At 49.0% G+C, this 20,550-nt stretch overlaps 2 protein-coding genes and 1 non-coding gene across 3 annotated transcripts; 1 reads left to right on the forward strand and 2 right to left on the reverse strand.

Moving 5' to 3' along the window:
- Positions 1 to 799: 799 nt before the first annotated feature.
- Positions 800 to 1,103, reverse strand: LOC147976602 (signal recognition particle RNA). Its single transcript, XR_015602344.1, has one exon.
- A 5,776-nt stretch (positions 1,104 to 6,879) lies between these two features.
- LOC125552757 (uncharacterized) lies at positions 6,880 to 10,141 on the forward strand. Its single transcript, XM_048716427.2, has 10 exons — positions 6,880 to 7,030; positions 7,545 to 7,757; positions 7,842 to 7,911; positions 8,030 to 8,226; positions 8,346 to 8,421; positions 8,614 to 8,697; positions 8,784 to 8,863; positions 8,960 to 9,086; positions 9,234 to 9,293; positions 9,380 to 10,141. Exons 2-10 carry the CDS (start codon positions 7,591 to 7,593, stop codon positions 9,920 to 9,922), a joined length of 1,404 nt encoding a protein of 467 aa, XP_048572384.2. The 5' UTR covers positions 6,880 to 7,030; positions 7,545 to 7,590; the 3' UTR covers positions 9,923 to 10,141.
- Positions 10,142 to 11,854: 1,713 nt separating this feature from the next.
- LOC125552756 (uncharacterized) lies at positions 11,855 to 13,647 on the reverse strand. The gene is made up of 2 exons (XM_048716426.2): positions 13,220 to 13,647; positions 11,855 to 13,123 (listed from the first exon to the last, which is right to left on the reverse strand). Exons 1-2 carry the CDS (start codon positions 13,539 to 13,541, stop codon positions 12,012 to 12,014), a joined length of 1,434 nt encoding a protein of 477 aa, XP_048572383.2. The 5' UTR covers positions 13,542 to 13,647; the 3' UTR covers positions 11,855 to 12,011.
- Between the last annotated feature and the right edge of the window lie 6,903 nt (positions 13,648 to 20,550).

Raw genomic sequence — 20,550 nt, forward strand, 5'->3', positions numbered from 1 at the left:
AATTTTCATCAGAAGAATACAAATGGAAGCATATGAGAGATTGAGCCCAGTAAAATATTTTTCATTAGAAGAATCAAAATGGAAACATATGAGATTTGAGCTCAGTAAAATAATTTTCATTGGAAGAGTCAAAATGGAAACATATGAGATTTGAGCTCAGTAAAATAATTTTCATCAGAAGAATACAAATGGAAGCATATGAGAGATTGAGCCCGGTAAAATATTTTTCATTGAAGTAATTTTCATTAGAAGAATCAAAATGGAAACATATGAGATTTGAGCTCAGTAAAATAATTTTCATTGGAAGAATCAAAATGGAAACATATGAGATTGAGCTCAGTAAAATAATTTTCATCAGAAGAATACAAATGGAAGCATATGAGAGATTGAGCCCAGTAAAATATTTTTCATTAGAAGAATCAAAATGGAAACATATGAGATTTGAGCTCAGTAAAATAATTTTCATTGGAAGAGTCAAAATGGAAACATATGAGATTTGAGCTCAGTAAAATAATTTTCATCAGAAGAATACAAATGGAAGCATATGAGAGATTGAGCCCGGTAAAATATTTTTCATTAAATGAATGAAAAATAAAAAACATACGTGACTGAGCCACCGAATTTTCCATTAAAAAATTAAAAAAAAAGATGGTGGTCTGTTATGGAAGGACTCCGAACCAGAACGGTAAAATATTTTTCATTGAAGTAATTTTCATTAGAAGAATCAAAATGGAAACATATGAGATTTAAAAAACATACGTGACTGAGCCACCGAATTTTCCATTAAAAAATTAAAAAAAAAGATGGTGGTCTGTTATGGAAGGACTCCGAACCAGAACGAGCCCATGGTGCAGCGGCCTGTTAACCTTCCACCGTTGGAAGCGGACAGTGAGCGTTGCTCTGTGAAACCAGCCTAACGCGGTGCCTGTCACTTCAGGGACAGAGAGGCCGAAGCTTCCGCAACAGCCCCCCAGCCCACTACCAACTTGGACCGGGCAGGCCAGCATGTTACAACACGAGCCCAGGTCCAGAGTCCACACCAAACATCCAACACCACCTTAACGCCCCCACATGGGTGACAAGCTCTCGTGACTGAGCTCGGCGATTCCACTGCGCCAGCCGGGTATTTAAGCTGGTGTTTCTGCTTGTCGACAAGCGAGGTGGGACTAAAGATGGTGGAGTGGGGTAACCGATTTTTGTGTCCGCGGCGGACTGGCGGGTTGTAGGCTGGAAACAGGCCGACGCACGACTCGAGGCTGTGGGCTGTTGTGGGCTGTGTGCTCTTTTTCCTTCCCATTTCCACTCCGTTCGGTCTGTTTCCAGCAGGCTTCGTACTGATTTTTTTCCTACTTTTTAGGCGTTTCTCTTGATGGCTAAATGAAGTTATATTGAAGGCACTCAACTTTACAAAAAAAAAGTACCGATGACTCAGTCAATTTATGGTTATGCTTATCGGTTGCTTGACGATCATTAGACAGGACGAAAGAGATGATGAAGACAACTGCGATGACGAACTGCTGATAGTATTTTTATGTCGATGATCCGCGCATATCCGACCTTCCATTTGCACGCAAGTCAAGACCATGGGCTGCTAAGCCCCTGCACCAGTGGTCAAGGGGATGCCATACCAGGGGCTGCTAATAATGTGATCAAGAGAAATACAATATGATTCTCAAAAATGAAAAAGAGGAATATATTACTGTATATAGGAAAAAACCTGACACTGCCAAATCTACTTCGTCCTTCGGATGGAGACATCTCTGTACTCTTTAAACATGAAAGAGTTTGGATGCTTGCTTGGCCCATGTGGCTGACAACTTGACACAGTTTTAAAACTAACCCATACTACCTACCCACACAAATTTCCTGCTAAAGAACTCTGATTTTCATGCACCCTGTAAGGTCCCAAAAAATAAACTTTGCGCGGCGTATATAGGGAATCTTACATCACATGAGAGCTACTAGTGCTGAAGAATTATTGGTGTCTGCTAGTCTGATAGGCCAGTTTGGTCACCTTTTTAGCGAGACGGCGCCGACGAAGCTCAGTTAAAGGTGGTCTTACCACCTAATACGTTCATGATTCACGACTGGCAGGCAAGCAGAGGCGGCTATGGTAGCTCCTGGTGTCCTGGATGACCAACTTTTGCCATGCACGCATGACTTGATCAGAGATCTACCAAGATCTGTATACGACTTCAGGGCATGAAGTCTGTTCTTGAATTCACATTGTTTTGCTGACCAGCTACAGTGATTTTGTTTTTACTGAATGAAAGGTGAATTTACCCTGTGGAAGATATGGACTCTACAAAAGCTATGACTTTCAAGCAACAAAATCAGCACAGTATCTTCACCCTTAAGCGAATCATTGACGACTTCATGCTTTGGACGCACCGGATGAAGAAAGAGCACAAACAGTCCGCCTCCTTGTGTAATTCACCTTTGTAATCAGGCAAACGCTGGGTTACAAATTTGAGAAATATATTCAGGTGGAGAGCTAGCTCCCCCCGGGTGATTTTTCAAAAAAAGAGAGAGGTGAAATTAACAATGCTTGTAACTCTGTTGGGACACAAGGTATCCTTCTGTTCTATTGTTTGAACTAGTTTTTTACCGGTGGCTCTGCTTAACTGATTGACGAGTTACCGCTAGCTTGCAATGCACATGCTGGTATGAAACTGCCAGTATATAGCTAACGAAATTAACATACATAGTAACAAGCACATGCTCAAATTTCTGTTAAAGACATATCATTTCTTGTTTTCTCAGAACTTAGGATTAACTTTCTTTTACTTTTTTGATTACTTCTTGAGCTCTGAGCGAGCTTGTTCTGGACCGGGGGTAATCCTCCTTAATAAAGGGGCTGCATGCATCTTTCTGATGCAGAGGCCAGGGGTATCCTCTTTTTCTAAAAAAAAACTAGCACCTCATTTCACTTTCACCTCTTTTCTATTGTCACAAGTCCTCAAAGGCATCATACCTATTTACTATTTGTTTCACCACATTGTTTTGTCGTGTTGTGACCCATGTGTTTGGCGTTTGTGGTTGTAGTTTGTTGGGACCGTTTGTCGGCCGGCCTCGAGGATTCATGCTTTAGTAGTGATAAGCACGTGGTCAAGTTTGTAACGGTTTTCATGCAATTATTGTAGCTTGGCAATTCTCTTCTACTTAATTAATCGATGTGACAAATCTTTTGCCTTCAATTCAAGTAAACGTGAAAGTGTCTTAAGATTTCATTCTACATAGGGTCTTAATATAAATGTGAAAGTGTGCAATGTTTGCACACTTTCACATTTAATGCCAACCGTCCGTGTACCATCATTTTAATATACCTTGATGTACAAGTTATTTTTACCAGCGATCCTAATTTCTATGGAGAGGTTGAAGTTAGGTTTTCCTTAATTAACCAAGAGGTGTACTGTTTTTTTTATCCGGTTTCCCTCCTTATCTGGACAATCTCTCTTCTTCTTGATACAATTGTTCAGTATACGAGCATTAGAGATCGCTTTTAGTTTTCAAATGATATTTTAATAAATCTCTATAAAAATAAAATAAAGAAAGAAAGACCAAAGCCCCTCACAGAACTTCTGAAAGAGGCGAGAACCCAAAGTCTCGTCCGAGTTGGCTTGGCTAGGCCCAAAATCCATGCAACTATTCATTTGGCCTCGAGTAGATATACAACTAGCAGGTGTATTATTATATTTATATTTTCTTGAAAATATCATACGGTAAACTATATTTCAGAATGTAGCAAAAATGTGTTTCTCATGAAACATGTCCATACTTTGATAGTGATATTTTCATTAAGTGCATTGGGTTGTTACAATAAAGATGGACATACAAAAGATTGATGAATATTTTACTGTTCCCTCTCAATCTTGCTCCACTCTCGCTCCTCCATTTTTTTTCGAATCTTACCAATTTGAGGTTATTTTGACCAAGAGCTAACCTCCTATTTGAACCTAGTGAACTCTTTATCCACCCATCTCTTCGTTGGATGTATTATGCCTTTTTCATCTTAGACTAGATGTCTATGTCGTTTCACAATTGCAAGGCAACTTTGACCAGTTTAGCTTATTGAAGAAATGTCATTAAATTCTTTCTCACTAACTTTGATGAGGGTTTGTTCTCTCCAAACTTATATTTGTAGTAGAAGTACAACCATGTTGCATACTTGACATTTTCTGGTCTCTCTCTCATCATAGCTTCTTTTCTAGTTGCACTCGTATTGTTTACGCTATTTCACACATTCGTCTATGGTGATGAAAGATTCAAATCCATATGATCTCTTTAGGTTCATATGTATTATATTCTAGGGGTTTCTCAAAAAGGAATTATGAAGGTATAGTAAAAAGTTCAAAACATTCTAAAAGCATTCATGTTGCTTGCTCAACCATAATCAACTTGTTTTGATCATGCAATTGTTGTTTCCTAGGGCTTATGCTTGTAGCACCGAAGCAACTTATTACACACTTGACATTATTTATCGACTCTAATATTTACAGCTGCAGTCACGACAAGGGTTTGCTTCCTTCATATGTTACGCCGCTTGTACACATATCACACTAGAAAAGTCCACATATTGTGCCTACATGTCATGCATGTTTTGCACCTAGTCCTGGTGCACGTATACTTGTCTTGCTAGGTCTATGTTATCTTGCACTTGATTCGCAATCCAAACCCTGGAAGCAACTGACAAAGTTCTTCTACATGTAGCAATCCAAACCCTAGAAGCCACTGATAATGGTCTTCCATATGAACCATCATTGTCTCTCGCCGTAGTTATACGAACTTCGCCAGTGACTGTCCATCCAAACATACTTCTATGGGTCTTTATTCCACCGAAGCTAATGTCTTTTTCATACAATTGAATCCATGCATAACTGAACCACACATGTTAATACATCGAAAGCATGCTATGCTAGCGATATTCGTATTGTGTCACTTTTATATCTTATGATATGTAATAGTGGTGGGCCTAGAATTTTAGGTGCCACAATTTACATACGTTGTATAGACAAGCAAACTGCCATATGTAAATCTTATTCTAAAATTTAGCTATTTATGGAAACGCATTAAAATTGCTAAGCTTGTTGTTAATTCATCGATGACATAAGAGATGATGTCACTGCATGCAATAAATGATACTTTTTTGGATTGAGTACCATAATTGTCCATTAGAAGGATGCCATAGATATAGTGCGGGCCTAGAATTTTAGCACCAAGGTTACCTCAATTTACATATTTGGTGTATAGACAACATAACTATAATACACATGCTCAATTTTTGTGAAAAAAATACAATATAAATAGTACCATTTGATTTAAACATAACCACAATCTCTAGTGTTAACTATATATTATAGACCATTTTGCATTTTAATAGGGAGTGTCACGGCACCCATGGCACCACCACTAGATCCGTCCATGACACGACTGAAAAATGATGTGGCACCGAGATATAAATTTTGCTTCCACCACACGATACACCGCTTACACACATATAATACATTGGATGTATATGTATATTGTGCTTACACAACACCAAGCGTGTTTTGCACCTGGTCCTGTTGCATACCTACATGTCTTGTTTGGTTAAGCGTCATCTCGCACTTGACTACCAACCCATAACCCGGAGGCCATTGCCGAAGTTCTTCCACAACCAAGCACCGTTGTAGTAGCTACGAACTTCGCCATGGCCACCATCCAAGCATGCTTATATGGGCCTTTGCGATCTACTCGTACCAATGCCTTTTCACACACAATTGGATCCATGCATGTTGATTCACCTAACTAATTCGTACATGTCAATACATCAACGACACACTATGCCGACGATAGTCGTCTCGTGTCACTTTGTTTATCGTTTGATACGTAACGGAAATCAGGCTATTCATTTTGCTCCACACTCGGATCGAATTCCATCCATAAACCAAATAGCAAAGTGCCATACAGTAGTATGTTTTCGTATTCTAGCGGTTTAGCTATTCATGGAAACCCATGAAAAAACAATTTGCCGAGCTTGCTATTAATTTGCCAATGACACAAGACATCACCACATGCAGTGCATGATTCTTTCTTAGGATTGGGTTCAATAGCTGTCCAAGCAGTGTATTGTTCGTTCTTGGCCAAAACATATACTCCGTCCGTTTTTACTTACTCCGCATATTAGAGTTGACTAAAGTCAAACTTTGTAAAGTTTGACCAAATTTACAGAAAAGAATACAAATATTTAGCATAACAAATCTATATGACGTGGAAGTACATTCAACGACGAATCTAATGGTATGGATTCGTTGTTGTATATGTTAATATTTTTGTCTGTAAACTTTGTCAAAGTTTGTAAAGCTTAACTTTGACCAAAACTAATAGGCGGAGTAAATAAAAACGGAGGGAGTAGTACTGTATTTATGATTATTATGAATGATGATGATATACAATAGGTACTAGTAGATATACAACAAATCTTTTGCATTGATGAATGGCAGCCGGTCCCAAAGGCACGCAAGCTTTGCTTGTGTCCGACTGGCGCCATGGATCAGGAAGCAAGCAAGCGCGGGAGAGAGTCCAAGACTCCAAGAACAGCCCCAAACAACCCTTGAAAAAAAAAGAAGAGAAGAAGAACCCCAAACAAAGACAGAATTAATACTGTAAGTGTAGAGAAAGAAAGGAATTAACACTGCTTGACCATCCATGCAGCCGGGGTAAAAAAGGCCGAAACGCCGGTCCGGGGAGAGGGCGGACCGGAGTCTGAACGGCCCGTTTCCAGTAAGAAAAAAAAGGAAGGCGGAGGAAAAACCTAAAGAAATCGCATCGTCTTTGTCCTGTGGCGGCACTGACGACCGCGCGCGGGCGGCGTCGACCGCGCCGTCGCCCTCCTTCCCCACCCCAGGTCGGGGCCCCCCTTCCCCCCACTCGCTCGCCTCGCCAGCTACGTCCTATAAATACCACCGCCTGCCTGCTCATCGGACCAAGCCATCATTCGCCTCGCCGGCCGCCTCCACCTCTCGCTCCCGGCCGACGTCGGAGGCGCCCGGTACGTGCCCGCGGCCGCTCTTGTTCCCCCCTCTTGCGCGCGCGGCGCCTCCTCAGGCCCCGCCATGGCTCGTTCGTTCCTTCGACGAATGCTTTGGTTCTGTCTTTGATTCGTCCTCTCTCTCCGGGAAGTTTTTTCTTAGAAAGATGCGAGTTCGCTGCTGGGATTCAGGGACGGGTTGGGTTGAGGCCGACTGTTTACCGTCCATTCGTTCATTGTGTGTGTCGCGCTGCTGCGAACCACTTTCCTTCCTTATTGTCATAATATCGGTTACAGCTATGCGAACTAGTACTACTTCTTGCCTTGTTATTCCAGCAACATTTTGATTACTCCCCAAATTCACGCCCTCGAACCCCGCCGAAACTTCCGTGCCACACGAATCCCTCCCTTCCAAAGCTAGCTCTTCCGCTGAAGCGCCTTTAAATAACGCCTGCTCTCGTCTGGTCTGGTCTGGTCTGTGGGCGACTAGCAGCTGCAGTAGTAGATGACACAGCTTCGGCTTTGGTTTTCGCAGGGGTGATTCAGAATCTTGGTTCGTAGCAGAGGTTCCGAACCGAGCCATGGCTGATGGCAAGTGCGGCGCGGAGGAGGAGGTGGAGGTCGCCGAGCCGCTGGGGCGGTGGCCCGTGCTGTCCTACGGCGTCGGCCACATGCTCAACGACATCACCTCCGCCTGCTGGTTCACCTACCTCCTCCTCTTCCTCCAAGAGATCGGCCTCGCCCCAAGGTACTACTGCTGCAGTAACCAATGCAGCCATTTTCATCAGCATAAATATCTTCTGACCCTGACCTGATCGTTCATGCCTTGCAGGGACGCAGCGATCGTGATGCTCTCAGGCCAGGTCGCGGATGGGCTGATGACCATCGTCGCCGGGGAGATGGTACAGAAATCAATCCAACTCGATCGAAACTTCGTGTTCTTGCCGGTCGACAGTGAGAACCATGATTCCATGAACAATGGCGCCTGAACAACGTGTGCTGTTTGATCACCTCCCGCAGATCGACCGGTTCGGGCGCTTCAAGCTGTGGCACATCGGGGGCTCGGTCCTCGTCGGCATCTCCTTCTCCTCGGTCTTCGGCGGGTGCCTCCTCTGCACCATCCTGGGCACCGACTCCTACCTCGTCAGGACCATCGGCTACAGCTTCTTCGCCGCCGTCTTTAACATCGGCTGGGCGGCCACGCAGGTCTCCCACATGTGAGCAAACGTCCTTGCTTTGCCTCCTTCAAACTTTGACTGACGAACATTTTACAATCTGACAAGTGTTTTGAACATTACTGATATTTGGTTGTGTTCCCAATCCTTCTGCCTTTCAGGTCGATGGTGAACTGCATGACATCCAACCCCACGAGCCGGGTGGCCATGGCGAGCTGCAGAAACGCTTCCACCATGGTGAGTCCTTCCTACGACCATGCACGCACGGCCATCTTTCTTGACTTGTCTGCTTTCTCTTTGCTTCACGCCACTGCCTCATCTCGTGCCAACATGCTTGCCTGTTCTATGATCTCTATTATGTATATACCTGTCACAACGTGACCCTGAAACAAAAATATGCTGACAGTGAGTGAGTGTGACAAATTACAGGTGGCTAATCTTGGTCTATATGGCATCGCGTTGGCAGTCTTTGGAATAGTGAAGGCAAAGACATGTGCGGACATTGTTGTTCAGGTAACCTTCTCCAAATCAGCTTTGAGTTCTAACATAACAGTAGCTTGTGAGCAAACGATTCACCGTGATTTTATCTTCGCCCGCAGTACAAGTGGATCGCGTACGTGTCCATCTTCGTGGGGTGCTGCTTCCTCGTGCTGTTCCACGCTGGAACGGAAGAGCCCACGTATGCTGACTTGCTGAGACTGAAAAAATGGCAGTTCAGAATGTGCACATAAACAGTGTTTTCTGAAAGAAAATCTTCTTATGGTGTTGCTTGCAGCTTGAAGTGCGAGCCTAACTGCAAGAAACGGGCTCGGATCGCGTGGAGCTACTGGTTCAACAAGACCCTCTACTACCAAGTCGCCCTCCTCTACATGCTTGCCAGATTGATCACCAACGTCTCTCAGGTTAACTTACACCCTGCTCTCTAATCGCCCTAGGCTAGATGTTCTTGGTGAAGATCATTTCTGGTGGAATTTGATTTCTGAAGATTTGCTTCGGCATCATGGTGTGATGAACTTGGATTATGAACACTATTGTTCTGTGGTTTGCAGTCGCTCATCGCGTTCTACGTCACCAGAGATCTGAAGATGAACGAATACTCCAAAGCCACCGTAAGTTCTTCAGTTCATCACCACCAATTTGAGTACCGTGATCTTCTTGGTTCAAGCGTTTGATCTTTGACGATGGGTTTCTGCAGATTCCGGCCATCATATTCTGCTGCAGCTTCTTGGTCTCCGTGGTGCTCCAGGAGATGAGGTGGAACAGCCGGCGGCTCAAGTCGCTGCTGACGATCGGGGCGACGCTGTTGGTGATCTCCGGCGCGGCGGTGTTCCTCCTCCCGAGCCAGATGCACAACCTCATGTACCCGCTGGCCGTGGTCATCGGCGCCGCCAACGCGCTGGTCATGGTGACCACCATCGGGCTGGAGAGCGCGCTGGTCGGCGAGGACCTCAACGGCTGCGCCTTCGTCTACGGCTCCCTCAGCTTCCTCGACAAGATGTCCTGCGGCCTCGCGCTCTTCGTGCTCGAGTCCTACGACGTCGCCTCCAGCTGCGGCGAGGAACGGGGGCTCAACACCGTCAGCAGGTACGGCACCGGGCTCATCCCGGCCTGCTTCGCCATCCTCGCCATCGTCGTCGCCTCCACCCTCAGGCTGCAGGACGACGACGTTGCCCGCGCCGACCGGAGGGCCAGGGCTTCCGCCGCCGCCGGCGCGCTGGAAGCTCCGCTCCTCGTCTGAATCAGTTCCCGCCCTCTGTTCGTATGTGGGAAAGAATTTGGGAAATGCTGATCCTTTTTCAATTAGATTTGAAAAAGGAAGGTAAGATAAGATGTACTATCATCGTCGACATGCCGGTGGTAATCGTGTAATGCAGCTCTTTCCAATTAGATTTGGGAAGATGCTCGTCAGTTGTTTATCACATACCATCAGACAGTCCCAGCTCCAATTTTGAGTGAAGTTTCAGGCGCATAATAAAATTTAGGAGTATTTAACGAAAAACTACCACATTTCGTCAAATCGTGCCTACAAACTACCACTTGACAAATTTATGCCAAAAACCACCACTTTTTGACTAATTTTTCCTCAAAAACACTAGTAATTGCGTGACCGAAATTAAACATGATTATGACAGGGTTGGCCCACATGTAGGCGATGACATGGCACAGTAGTCAACTCCGTTAGATTGACCGTTACGTTGACCGTTATGACATGTGGGGCCCGTATGTCAGTGTTGGTAAAATTTCTCAAGTTTCTAATGAACATACTAATTACATTTTTTTCTGAGAAACACATACTAAATGCAACTAGTTAGGCTAATCTAACCACGCGGGCCCTGTGAACAGTGGCCCATCTAATCCTAACAAACCACTAACCCATTCCTAACCTACCCACTAACCCATCACCTAACCAATTCTTACCGCTCGCGCCGCTCTGCCCAGGCCGTTGGTGGATACGCCGCCGGAATACTGACGGCCGGGACGCGCTGTGGGGAGGCCCAGGCCGCCGCCCGGTGTCTCGCCGCACCTGCAGGTCGCGCCATGGGGAGGCCCAGGCCGCCTCCCTATGGCTCGCCTCTCCAGATGCGGCCGCACAATAGCTTTCCTCCTTGCGCCGATGAGGCCACCGGCCGTCCCCCGTCCATTCTTCATGTCCAGAAGATCCGCCACCTCGCGCCGGTCATCTCCACGGAAGAACTCGTCCGCGGTTGTACTGCACCAACCGAATGAAGCCGTCTTCCTCGCCGGCACCCGAAGACCAAAATAGTCGATTCGTCCTCCTCGACCTCGAAGCCGACGCCATATGATACGTTATGAGCTTCTCCATCTTTTCCCTCTGCTTTAGCTGTCGCGTTGGTTCCGTAGTCATCGTTCCACGAGCTCCGAGCTCTGGCCGCCGCCATGACCGACGAGGCAACGAGCTCCATGCTCCAGAGTTCCTCTGCTCGAACCCGTTGCATACGTGCGTTCATAGCGTTCCCAAAAACTAGTAATGCCGCTTAGTTTGCTTGCCAGCCAGCCACGACCCCACACCCGTGCATAGCCGAGCTCTGCCGCCGTCACCCGTGCACAGCCGAGCTCCGCCGCCGTTTGAGCTTGCCACTGCCGCTACAGGCCGCCCAAGCACCAGCCGCTGTCACCTTTAGACACGGCGCACCGCGAGCTCTCGAACGAGCCTAGCCGCGCGAGCAGCCATCACCGGAAACGGCCGGACGAGCTCCAACACAAGGTGTTTGTTAAAATACAAGAGAGATAAGGAAGAAGAGGGTTGACGTGTGGGCCCCATTTGTAATAACGGTCACCCTGGCTTGTGAGCCGGGCACTTTCCCTGGCAGTTTTTAGTCAAATATTAGTCAAAAAGTCGGCACAAATTTATAAAATGGTGCATAATTGGTTTGCTACCAATATTTGGCTTGCCAAATGTTGGCGCTGCCAACTATTAGCAATACCAAGGCTTGCCAACTATTGGCAACTTTATGTGAGAGAGGCAAAACAACTCGTAGCCAACCAAGTAATTGCCAATATTTGGCACAATGCCAAACATTGGCATGCCAATTTTTGGCAGCAAACCAATTATGCTCGTAGACACGCTTCGACGAAATGTGGTAGTTTTTTTTGTTAAATACTCAAAATTCATAAGGATCAAATTTGTAAAAAGATTCAGGACAACAAATTTTTCAAAAGGAACTTGTTTGATCGTGGAGGGTTCTCTACAGATGGTCACATTATTGTACAAGAGGAACAGCACAAGGAAAAAAAGACTAGCTCGAACACTGAAAACATTCATGGAAGAAGAACTGTGGCAAGAAATGCAGAGGGGTGGTGCTCATTCACAGCTCGTCGTCCTTGCGGTGCTTCTTGCCCTTGCCGTCGGCTGCCGCGCCGGTGACCTTGTCCTTCACCTCCCCAACCTTGTCCTTCACCTTCTCGTACCCCTGGTTGGCCTTCCCCTTGGCCGCCTCCGCCGTCTCCCAGGCCGTGTCCTTGGCCGCCTCCGCCGTCTCCCACGCGGCGTCCTTAGCCGACGCCGTCTTCTCCAACGTGGCGTCCTTGGCCGCCCCTGCCTTCTCCCCGACAGTGCCCTTGGCCGCCTCGGCGTTCTTCCACGCGGCATCCTTGGCGGCCGCGGCCTTCTCCGCGGCGGTATCCTTCGCTGCCGCTGCCTTCTCCGCGGCCGTCTGCTTGGCCGCGCCGGCTTTCTCCGCAGCGGCGTCCTTCACGTTCGCGGCCTTCTCCGACGCGACGTCGTTGTATTGCTTCAGCTTCTCCTGCGCCTGCCATGTGGCGTCCTTGGCGGACTCCGTCGTCTCCCACGCCGCGTCCTTCGCGGCGCGGGCCTTCTCAGCGGCGGCATCCTTCGCTGCCGCTGCCTTCTCTGCTGCCGTCTGCTTGGCGGCGCCGGCCTTCTCCGCGGCTGCGTCCTTCGCAGCCGCTGCCTTCTCAGCGGCCGTCTGCGTGGCGCCACCGGCTTTCTCCGCGGCGGCGTCCTTGGCTGCCGCTGCCTTCTCCGCGGCCGTCTGCGTGGCGCCGCCGGATTTCTCCGCGGCGGCGTCCTTGGACTGCTTCAGCGTCTCGTACCCCTGGCCAGCCTTTTCCGCAGCCGTGTCCTTGGCGGTGCCGGCCTTCTCGGCGGCCGCGTCCTTGGTTTGCTTCAGAGTCTCGTACCCCTGTCCGGCCTTCTCCTTGGCCGTCTCCTCAACCTTGGCCTTGCCCTGCTTCGACCGCTCGTGCGTCTCGGCGCCAGTCTTGGCGGCCGCCTCCGCGGTCTCCTTGGTCTTGTGCTTGGCCTGCTCCGCCTTCTTAGACGCCTCGCCGGCCGTGCCCTTCACCGTCTCCGCCGCCTTGTCCTTGGCCTGCCCCGCCTTGTTGGCCGCCCCGGTCGCCGCCTGCTCCGCCGCCTCCTTGGTGTCCGAAGCCTTGCCGCTCGCCTGCCTCCCCGTCTCTGCAACACACACAAATCAACGACCGTCATCAGCATCAGTGTCATTCAGGATGAACAGCGTGCCGAGCGCGGCTGCGCGGGAGCACGCATACGTACCGGAGGCGGTGTGCTGGACGGTCTCGCGGGCGGACTTGACGGTGTGCCCGGCCTTGCGGGCGGCCTCCTCCTCGTCGGCGTGGTGCTTGAGCCCCAGCCCCTCGGAGATCTTGTCCAGGCCGAGGCCCTCGGAGATCTTGTCCTTGGCCCACCCCGTCCACGACTCTTCCTCCTTGCCCGGCGCCACCTCCGCGCCGCCCGGCGTCGTCTTCGCCGCGGACGCCGCCTCGGCGGCCTCCCGCGTCGTTTTGGCGGCCGCGGGCGCCGCCAGCGCGAGCAGCACCAGCAGCGCCGCCGCCGCGAGCCTCTTCGACACCGCCATTGATTGGATTGATTGTCCCGAGCTGCTCGTGTTGTGTGCTTTGCGTGCTCTGAATGGAGGATTGCGAGGGAATCAGTAGGAGTGATCGGGTTTGGGTTTTGTGGCGCGGCGCGGGGTTTTATGGGGCGGGAGGGGGCGGACGCGTGGAGGGGTTGGTGCGGGCGAGGCGGGTGGCGCGGCGACGGGTGTCCGGGCAGGGTGTCACGTAGCCCAGACACGTCGTCGTCTTGCTCTAGTCGGCACACACGCGGCCGTCGGAACTCGGGAGGCGATGGCTCTGAATTCGCAAGCTGCTTCTAGTCGCTTCGGCGCCTTCTCTTTGTCCAGGTGAACCTCGCGTGTGTGCGGACACGACGGACCGTTGCGAGCTTTTGATTCGCATGATTTCTGGAATAGTAGAAAAGAAATGCGGGATAATACACAATTGTATGTCAACTTACATTTTTATATGATTTGGAAAACACGGGAATTTTGTATGTAATGACATAGGAAAACCTCATGAATTACAGAATGAGGTTTAAGTGGATGAAAATTCTCGTTCAAAATGGGATGCAAAAGCAATCTTTGCTCTTTTTTTTTTGAGAACAAAGGCAATCTTTCCTAAGTACCCATCCTAATCCTAAAAATCTAACGGCTTTTGTTGAGAAATTAATATGGGTCTAAATCTTCCAAAAACCTTATACAGTTCTTTTGAATGAAAGGAGCACTTGGGGCTTATTTGGTTTGTACGATTCTAAAATATTGTAGCAAGAGAAAAACACAAAAATAAGATAAAAATGCATGAACAAAAAATAAGGATAGAAATATATCGGATTTTTTTTAAGTTTAGACGTTTGGTTAACAGAAATAAATAAGTACACGACTCTTGGGATCAAATTTTCCCAGACTCTCCGGGTGTCTAGTCTCACTTGTTTCATTTTGGACCATGTTCCACTAGTAATTTCGGTGTGCACATCTTTTCCTCGTCCTTCGCTTTTTATATTTGAGTTAGGTTGGGCCTAAAGTTAGGTTGGGCCTAAAACCCGCCCTGTAGGTCGGTCATTGCCTCATATTGGGCCTCGGCTCCTATTCGCCAATCTGTCTGAGGGAGTCCTGGATTAGGGGGTGTTTGGATAGGCGAACTATACCTTCAGCCGGACTCCTGGACTATGAAGATACAAGATTGAAGATTTCGTCCCGTGTCCGGATGGGACTTTCCTTGGCGTGGAAGGCAAGCTTGGCGATGCGGATATTCAAGATCTCCTACCATTGTAACCGACTCTGTGTAACCCTAGCCCTATTCGGTGCCTATATAAACCGGAGGGTTGTAGTCCGTAGGCAATCAACTCCATACACAACAATCATACCATAGGCTAGCTTCTAGGGTTTAGCCTCCTTTATCTCATGGTAGATCTACTCTTGTACTACCCATATTATCAATATTAATCAAGCAGGAGTAGGGTATTACCTCCATCGAGAGGGCCCGAACCTGGGTAAAAAACATCGTGTCCCTTGTCTCCTGTTACCATCCGGCTTTGACGCACAGTTCGGGACCCCCTACCCGAGACCCGCCGGTTTTGACACCGACATTGGTGCTTTCATTGAGAGTTCCTCTGTGTCGTCGCCTTTAGGCCCGATGGCTCCTTTGATCATCAACAACGATACGGTCCAGGGTGAGACTTTTCTCCCCGGACAGATCTTCGTCTTCGGCGGCTTCGCTCTGCGGGCCAATCCGCTCGGCCACCTGAAGCAGATCGAAAGCTACGCCCCTGGCCATCAAGTCAGGTTTGGAAGTTTAAACTACACGGCTGACATCCGCGGAGACTTGATCTTCGACGGGCTCGAGCCACGGCCAAGTGCGCCGCACTATCTCGAGGGGCATGATCTAGCTCTGCCCCCGGACAGTGTCCTGGAGGCCGCACACGCATCGGTTCCGACCCCTAACTCGGAGCCTATTGCGCCAATTGAGGATGAGCGGTTGGACGTCACCTCGGGGGCTGTGATCCCGAAAGCGATCGAGCCGAACGCTAGCCCCGCACTCTGCACGACCCGTGACTCCGAGGATCCGGACTCCTCCCCGGACTCCGAACCCCCCGCGCCCCTGCCAATCAAATCCGATGGGGCGCCGATAATGGAGTTCACCACCGCAGACATCTTTCAGCGTTCGCCTTGTGGCGATATCCTGAACTCTCTCAAGTCTCTCTCCTTATCAGGAGAGCCCTGGCCGAACTACGGTCAGCGAGGATGGGATACGGACGATGAAGAAATTCAAAGCCCATCCACCACCCACTTGGTAGCCACTATCGACAATTTAAGCGACGTGCTCAACTTCGACTCCGGAGACATCGACAACATGGATGACGATGCAGGAGATGCCGACGAACCAACGCCCATAGGGCATTGGACAGCCACCTCATCTCACGATGTGTACATGGTGGATACCCCTAAAGGAAGCGACAACGAGGAAAAAGGGGATGGGACGGGAGATCGACCCCCCGAAAAGCAATCAAAGCGTCGGCGTAAACGCCGACCCAAGCCCCGCCTCGACAAAAACCCAGCCATAGAGCAGGACGAGCCGGTAGACGACGAGCAGGCCTTAGAGCAACCGTCCGAACAGGGCAACACGGATAGAGAAACCGAACATCCCTCCCCCGGCGAAAACGGCATTCCGGACGACCTCACGCCGAATAAACCTATGGAGCAGAAGAATCTCCACGAAAGGCTCGTTGCAACTGCACGCAGCCTAAAAAAGCAGAAGCGGAAGCTAAAAAAAACGGAAGATGCACTTCGGATTAGATGGAGCAAAGTAATCAATACCACAGATAAGTACGGCGACAGTCGCCGCACTAAAAGCTATCCGAAAAGAAAGCTACTGCCTGAATTCGACGAAGAGGCCCTAGAGCCCTCGCATTCAAAAAAATGAAAAAGCCACACGGTCGGATAGACGACCCCATAAAGCGGCAAGCGGCGCCGCACCTAAATCGACATGCGACCCACTTAAGGATTCGCATCATGGCCCAGTCAGGTCCATTTATGGGCCAAGAAAGCAAGCTCTTGTAAGCAACGCTATGAAGCCATCATCAGAATCCGGCACACCCAAATACAGGGGCGCCGCACCCCCCCTATGTTTCACCGATGAGGTCCTGGACTATGAATTCCCAGAGGGATTCAAACCTGTAAACATAGAGGCATATGATGGAACATCAGACCCTGGAGTCTGGATCGAGGATTATATCCTCCACATACACATGGCTAGAGGAGATGATCTCCACGCCATAAAATATCTACCCCTTAAGCTTAAAGGGCCAGCCCGGCATTGGCTTAAAAGCCTTTCCGAAAACACAATTGGAAGCTGGGAAGAGCTCGAGGATGCTTTCCGAGCAAACTTTCAAGGGACCTATGTCCGCCCTCCGGATGCAGACGATCTTAGTCACATAACTCAACAACCCGGAGAATCAGCTCAGCAGTTCTGGAATAGATTCCTCACTAAAAAGAATCAGATAGTCGACTGTCCGGACGCCGAAGCCTTAGCATCTTTCAGGCATAACGTCCGAGATGAATGGCTCGCCAGACACCTCGGCCAAGAAAAGCCAAGAACAATGGCCGCACTAACAAGCCTCATGACCCGCTTTTGTGCAGGGGAGGACAGCTGGTTGGCAAGGTGCAGCCCCAGCGACCCAAGTACATCCGAAACTAGGGATGGAAACGGAAAACCGCGACGCAACAAGGACCGTCGCCGGACTAAGGACAAAAGTCCGAAGAGCACGGCAGTCAATGCCGGATTCAAAGGCTCACGACAAAATCAGGAAAAATCGCCCCCTCAGGATAACAGGGACGATCCATCCAACCTAAATAAAATCCTGGACAGGATATGTCAGATACACAGTACTCCCGGGAAGCCTGCTAACCATACCCACAGAGACTATTGGGTTTTCAAACAATCCGGCAGACTCAATGCCGAACACAAGGGGCTCGACACACCAAGCGAAGACGAGGACGAACCCCAAAAGCAGAGCACCAGGAAACAAAAGAACTTCCCACAAGAAGTAAAAATAGTGAACTCACTTCACATAACAAAACGTGCGGCGCCCGTAAAGGTACGCACCACACGGACCATCCCCAAAGGGTCCTGCCACTGGTTGTCAAAACCGATCATCTTTGATCAGCTAGATTATTCTAGGAATATCAAGAATGTAGTCTGGACTGCCTTGATACTTGATCCAATAATTGGCGGACTCCAATTTTCAAATGTCCTTATGGACGGCGGCAGCGGACTAAACCTGATATATCAGGATACAATCCAGCACATGGGGATAAACCCAGCAAGAATCCGCCGCAGCAAAACCTTCTTTCAAGGGGTAACACCAGGTCCGGACACCCATTGTATGGGTTTTCTCCGGCTCGAAGTTATATTCGGCTCTGCCGATAACTTCCGCCACGAAAAGCTGACCTTCCATATCGTCCCGTTCTCAAGTCGCTATCAAGCACTACTGGGGCGCGAAGCTTTCGCCCGCTTTAACGCAATACCTCATTATGCATCTCACGCTTAAGATGCACGGTCCATGAGGCATCATCTCTTTGAAGGGGAAGCACTAAAGTGCGCCTCCCCAAGCGGGGGACTGTGCGGCCGCTTTGACAACCCCACAGTAAAATGGCCTCACCGGCCAAAAAACTTCGAAATAGGTCATTAAAGACCACGAACGCGGATAGACGAGTTCGGTACAAAATCATCATTGATACAGGCTTAGTGGCCATATACCCCCGCACTAGGGGCTCCATGCATATACAATAAGAGACAATAAAGCTCAATTTTATATATTTTACTTTACACTTTGTTTATTTTAAACTTTTGTTCGCCACGACCGTTTTCAACTCAGTTCCTCTCTTTTACAGATGAACATCGTGCGGCGCCCGTCCAGGATACGGCACAACGGAGACACAGGCGCAGACGTGCAGTAGGGACCCGTCCTAAAGGATTCTTTTTAGATTAAGACCCTGCGTAAACCTTTTTTACTGTCTCTTGTTGCTACACATCCCCTGGTTTTTTCTGATATAACCAAGGAGGAGGCTGGCGTCTTGGCATGTGGCCACATCAGAAATTTTTGCACGTACCTGGACACTAGGGGCTTTTTTAATAAAGAGTGTTGTTTCGCCCGCACTCATAATGACCGAACACCTTAGGGAGTGTTCGGCGTCGCGAGTTTTGGCATTATATGCATCAGCTCCGAATCATGTCTTTGGTCAAATGTTGGGTTGCCCGGCTCCTGAGTTCGGCTACCTTACATTCCGCTCTATCGGCTAAGGTAGCACCAGGAGAACTACTGCGATTGTGCCCCCGGTTCGGCCGGGCGAGCACCTCAGTAAAGAAAGCCGAAAACTGACTGTCATGATGTAGCGTGAGACTGGTCAGCCACTCGATGACCTACCGGAATCTATCGGATTCCTCTGCTTTAACGAAGGGCCGCTTCCCGGTCAGGCACATACGCGCCCCGAATTCGGACGAGCGCAGTTGCCACCAAGGAGCTACCTAAAGAGTCTCATTGTCAAACTCCTATGGCTAAGTGAAAGTGTTAAAGCATTATAGTCCGGTTGCCTGGCCCGCTGCGCTATCACCTCCTTTGTAGGACCAAGACGTTGGGTTAAGTGTGAAAATGCGTCTTCTGCGAGCACCCCCGCACTATGTGCGTGAGGGCTGAAGCCAACGACTGCCATCTTTCAGATTATATATATATATATATATCTCTTAAAACGGCCGCACAGGAGGTGTTCCCAATACTTGGAGGCACAAGTATAAAAAAAGGCCACTACAGTTTATCAAAATATTACTTTATAATTACATATGCTATCATAACATAGCATCTTTCGGGCACTGCGTCTCTATTACACGAGCGCCTTCAAAAACTTCCTGAAAATAGTGCTCGGAGGGTACTCGGCTTTTGTCCGAATCTCAGAACGCAACAACGGTGGTCTCCATCTCTGCCCAGTATGTCTTAACACGGGCAAGAGCCATCCTAGCGCCCTCTATGCATGCTGACCTCTTCATTGCATTTATACGCGGCACCGCGTCAAGGAATTGCTGCACCAAGCTGAAATAACTCTTCGGCTCTGATCTCCCCGGCCACAGGTGACCCATGACGTACTTCATGGCGAGTCCAGACAACCTATTCAGTTCGGCCCATTGAGCCAAACGATCATCCACTGCCAGTGGACGCTCTGGATTGTGAAACTGCGACCAGAAAAGCTTTTCCACTTCGCGATCTTTCTGATCTCGAAAGTGTTCGGTCGCATCAGCAGCACTCGCTGCCAAGTCCAGATAGGTATCCTCCACACTCCACATCCGGTCCAACGGAGCAAACTTCGGATCACAAAATTTCCTTCGTAGCATAAAGGGCTTTCCAGCCGCAATCTGTTCGGCCTGACGCAGCTCCTCCTTCACAGCTCTCATCGCAGAGCGAGCGTCCTTGGCATCGGCAACGGCCTTCTCTAAGTCCGTCTGTCTCGCCCGGTCTTCTTTCTCAAGAAGTTTGCAACGGTCTACAGCACTCTTTAACTTCTCGGCCATCTCGGCCATCTCTTCTTTGCTTCGGCAGTGAGCAGCCTGTTCGGCTCTCAGCTCTTCAAGGGCCTTCTCGGCAGCTGCATCGCTTTTTCTGGCTTGCTCCTTAGCTCGGGCAAGTTCTGCCCTAAGATTCTCCACGGCGGCCGTACCATCTGCGTCAAGCACACACATTGTAAGACACTGGAATGAAGCTCCTCTTACCCGATGCCGCCCGAAGAATTACATACCTTGAGCCTCATCAAGCCGCTTGTTGACAAGCGCGATGTCGGCATCTGCCACGTCCAGTTGCCGCTTTAGTTCGGCTACATCATCAGTTCGGCTGGATTCCGGACACCTCGCCACCTACATTCAAAGGCGACATCTTAGACCTGGGATTATGATCCTCTGCGTGCCGTCATTTCTTGACAACGCGCAGAGTCTCAGGGGCTACTATCTACACAGGGCGCATCTTACTTATGTGCAACTAACAAA

This window comes from Triticum urartu, chromosome 4A (genome assembly GCF_056163025.1).
Source record: "Triticum urartu cultivar PI428250 chromosome 4A, HENAU_Tu73, whole genome shotgun sequence".
NCBI lineage: Eukaryota > Viridiplantae > Streptophyta > Magnoliopsida > Poales > Poaceae > Triticum > Triticum urartu.